The sequence below is a fragment of the Merops nubicus genome, unplaced genomic scaffold, assembly GCF_000691845.1.
Source record: "Merops nubicus isolate BGI_N331 unplaced genomic scaffold, ASM69184v1 scaffold38553, whole genome shotgun sequence".
NCBI lineage: Eukaryota > Metazoa > Chordata > Aves > Coraciiformes > Meropidae > Merops > Merops nubicus.
Window position 1 is genome coordinate 1,663 of NW_008598974.1, and position 2,770 is coordinate 4,432.

General features: G+C 53.8%; 1 protein-coding gene across 1 annotated transcript; it reads right to left on the reverse strand.

Annotated features, from left to right (window-relative positions):
* Positions 1-189: 189 nt before the first annotated feature.
* On the reverse strand, positions 190-2,723 carry CDCP1 (CUB domain containing protein 1; the record flags this gene model as incomplete). Its single annotated transcript, XM_008937232.1, has 2 exons — positions 190-558; positions 2,367-2,723. Coding segments are annotated over 2 exons (726 nt in total), but the record flags the coding sequence as incomplete, so codon positions are not given.
* Positions 2,724-2,770: the final 47 nt, after the last annotated feature.

Sequence of the window (2,770 nt, forward strand, 5' to 3'; positions counted from 1 at the left end):
TGCAAGCCTGGAGCAGCTGCCCAGAGAGGCTGTGGAGTCTCCTGCTCTGGAGAGATCCCAAACCCTCCTGGCTGTGACCCTGGGCACCCTGCTGTGGGTGAGCTGCTGGAGCAGGGGGTGGGAGGAGATGTTCTCCAGAGGTCCCTCCCAACCCCACCCTGCTGGGACTCGGTGTCACTCTGTACTTACTCTCATCAACCTGGGGGTGCTGGACGATGACCTGGAAGAGCAGGCGGAGGACACCGGGATTCTGGGCGTCCTGATCACAGCCCTGCAGGGACAGGTTGAAACTGCCAGCTATATTGGCAGGCTGGCTGTCGCTCAGCTTGAACACCTCCGGGTTGCTGGGGGAGCCAGGGAGGTAGTACTCCACCCTCTCCTCTTTCCTTTCACAGTTGGAGAGGCTGTAGTTGTGGAAGAAGACGCTTGCTCTCATGTTGGAAGGAATCACAAACTGCCACGTCATGAGCTCGTCTTCTGGAAAGCCCAGTGGGTAGTTGGGAGACATCAGAGTGATTGAAGACTCCCCATTCAAAGTGGATTCAATAATGCATAACCCTAAAACAGAGGGGAAAAAAAACCAAACACCCACATGCAAACCAAGTCACTATTACTGAATTCACAGCAGCATCTCCAGCACCCCAGGTCATCCACTTCAGCTGCAGGTTAGGTTATTACAGAACCCTCACTCTAAAACATATACTTGAGTTGAGGCTTTGTTTTCAGCACCAGGAAAGTTTAGGGATGTATCAATGCTGCATTCTCAGTTTGTGGGCTCACCTTTTAAGCATGTACACAGATAAGCCTTTCATTTTTTTTGAAAGATCCTAGGTTCCTACTTCTGCACCTGGCTTTGGAAGAGCAAACATGCAACCTGACAACTGCTTCTGCTTCCCTGGGTTTTGGGAAACAAAAGATGTGAGCGTTTATACCAGCACAGAGCTCTCTGTTCAGAAAACCCTCCAGATTTAACAAGAGCATGCCAGCAAAGAGCCTCAAGCAGACACAACAAAAGCTGGGTGCACAGCACAGAGGCTGTGCAGGACTCCATGCTTGGGTGGCTCCTGGCAGAGTGAAGCTGGGAGCAGGGAGATGATGGTCCCACTCCAGGGCTCCAGCAACAATGTGCAACCTTGGGGAGTGCCAGGAGTTAGAAACCAAGTGTTCCAGGAGCTCAAACCCAGACCAGGTTCCTTTTGTAACTAACCACAACAACCACAGAACCCAAGCAGAGGGCAAGAACACCTCCCAGAGAGGGTCTGTCATGAGATCAGTGTAACTCACTGACAGCCAGTTAATACTTCAGGCATGTTAAGATTATTACACAACACCTTGTGCTACTGTGCAGGTTGAAACAGATAGCTGCAGTTAAGCAGCCTCGTGTGCCTCCCAGGCACTGCTTCCACTTTCCCAACTTCCCCTCCTGAGAGAGGCACTCCTTGGAGGCTCCAGGAGTCAGGGAAGCTGTATTTAAAAACAAACAAACCCAACTAAACACTCCACCAGCAAATAACTCTCTTGGCTCCCTCTAATTATTCTATCTAGGCTCACCCAGCTGAAAACACAAAAACAGAGCAGGTATGCTTAAGTTTTAGGAAGTTTAAAGAGACTGAAAAAGAGTAATGTCTACCAAAAGCAGCAAGGCAACAGTTTTCATAGTCACTAACAAATCAAACTAAGATATTCTGACCTCAGAAGAGCACCAGCTACTGAACTAAAAACCACACAATAGCTTTCTGAATCATAGAATCATCTTGGTTGGAAGAGACCTTTAAGATCATCAAGTCCAACCCTTCCCCCAGCACTGCCAGGTCCCCACTGCCCCGTGTCCCTCACACCACATCTCCACAGCTTGGAAACCCCTCCAGGGGTGGGGACTCCACCACTGCCCTGGGCAGCCTGGCACAGCCCTGGGCAACCCTCAAGGGGAAGAAATTGTTCCTTAGGGCCAACCTCAACCTCCCCTGGGGCAACTTGAGGCCATTTCCTCTTGTCCTGTCCCTTGTTCCTTGGGAGCAGAGCCCGACCCCCCCCTGGCTCCAGGCTCCTGTCAGGAGCTGTGCAGAGCCAGAAGGTCTCCCCTGAGCCTCCTTTGCTCCAGGCTCAGCACCCCCAGCTCCCTCAGCTGCTCTTCACAAGACCTGTGCTCTAGATCTTTCCCCAGCTCTGTTGCCCTTCTCTGGCCACGCTCCAGCCCCTCAAGGTCCTTCTTGCATTGAGGGGCCCAAAACTGAAGGCAGTTTCAGAAAGATGAAGCAGAAGGGAGCCCGGGGGAGCAGCACCAAACCCAGAAGGTGACCTGGAGAGCCAGATTTAAATAGTTCTGCTGCAATCTGCAGGAGGCAGTTTGGGGGCGGGGCACTTACGCTTTATGGAGGCCCTGTTAGCTATGTGGAAGCCCGAGGTGGGGAGAGGCGAGTCCCAGGGGAGGTGCAGGGACAGGAGGACCCCTCCCAGCAGCTTGACCCTGGAGATGGAGCCGTTGCTGCAGAAGGTGCCGATGCTGACGGCGGCCGTGTCGATGCAGCTCCGGATGCTGTAGCGGACAGAGCCCGGGCACCGCTCCCCCGGCTCCACCTGCCGCAGCCACGGCGGCGAGAACCTCAGCTCCAGCCCAGCCTTTGTGCTCGCCCTCACGTCCCAGGTGAAGGTCCTGTTGAGGCGAGGCAGCCCCGGGGGGTGGAGATGGACCTCTCCGAAGGGACACGGGCCTGACACGCAGTCTGAGGGCAGAGAGAGAAGAGCCATAGAATCAGAGAATCCTTTAGGT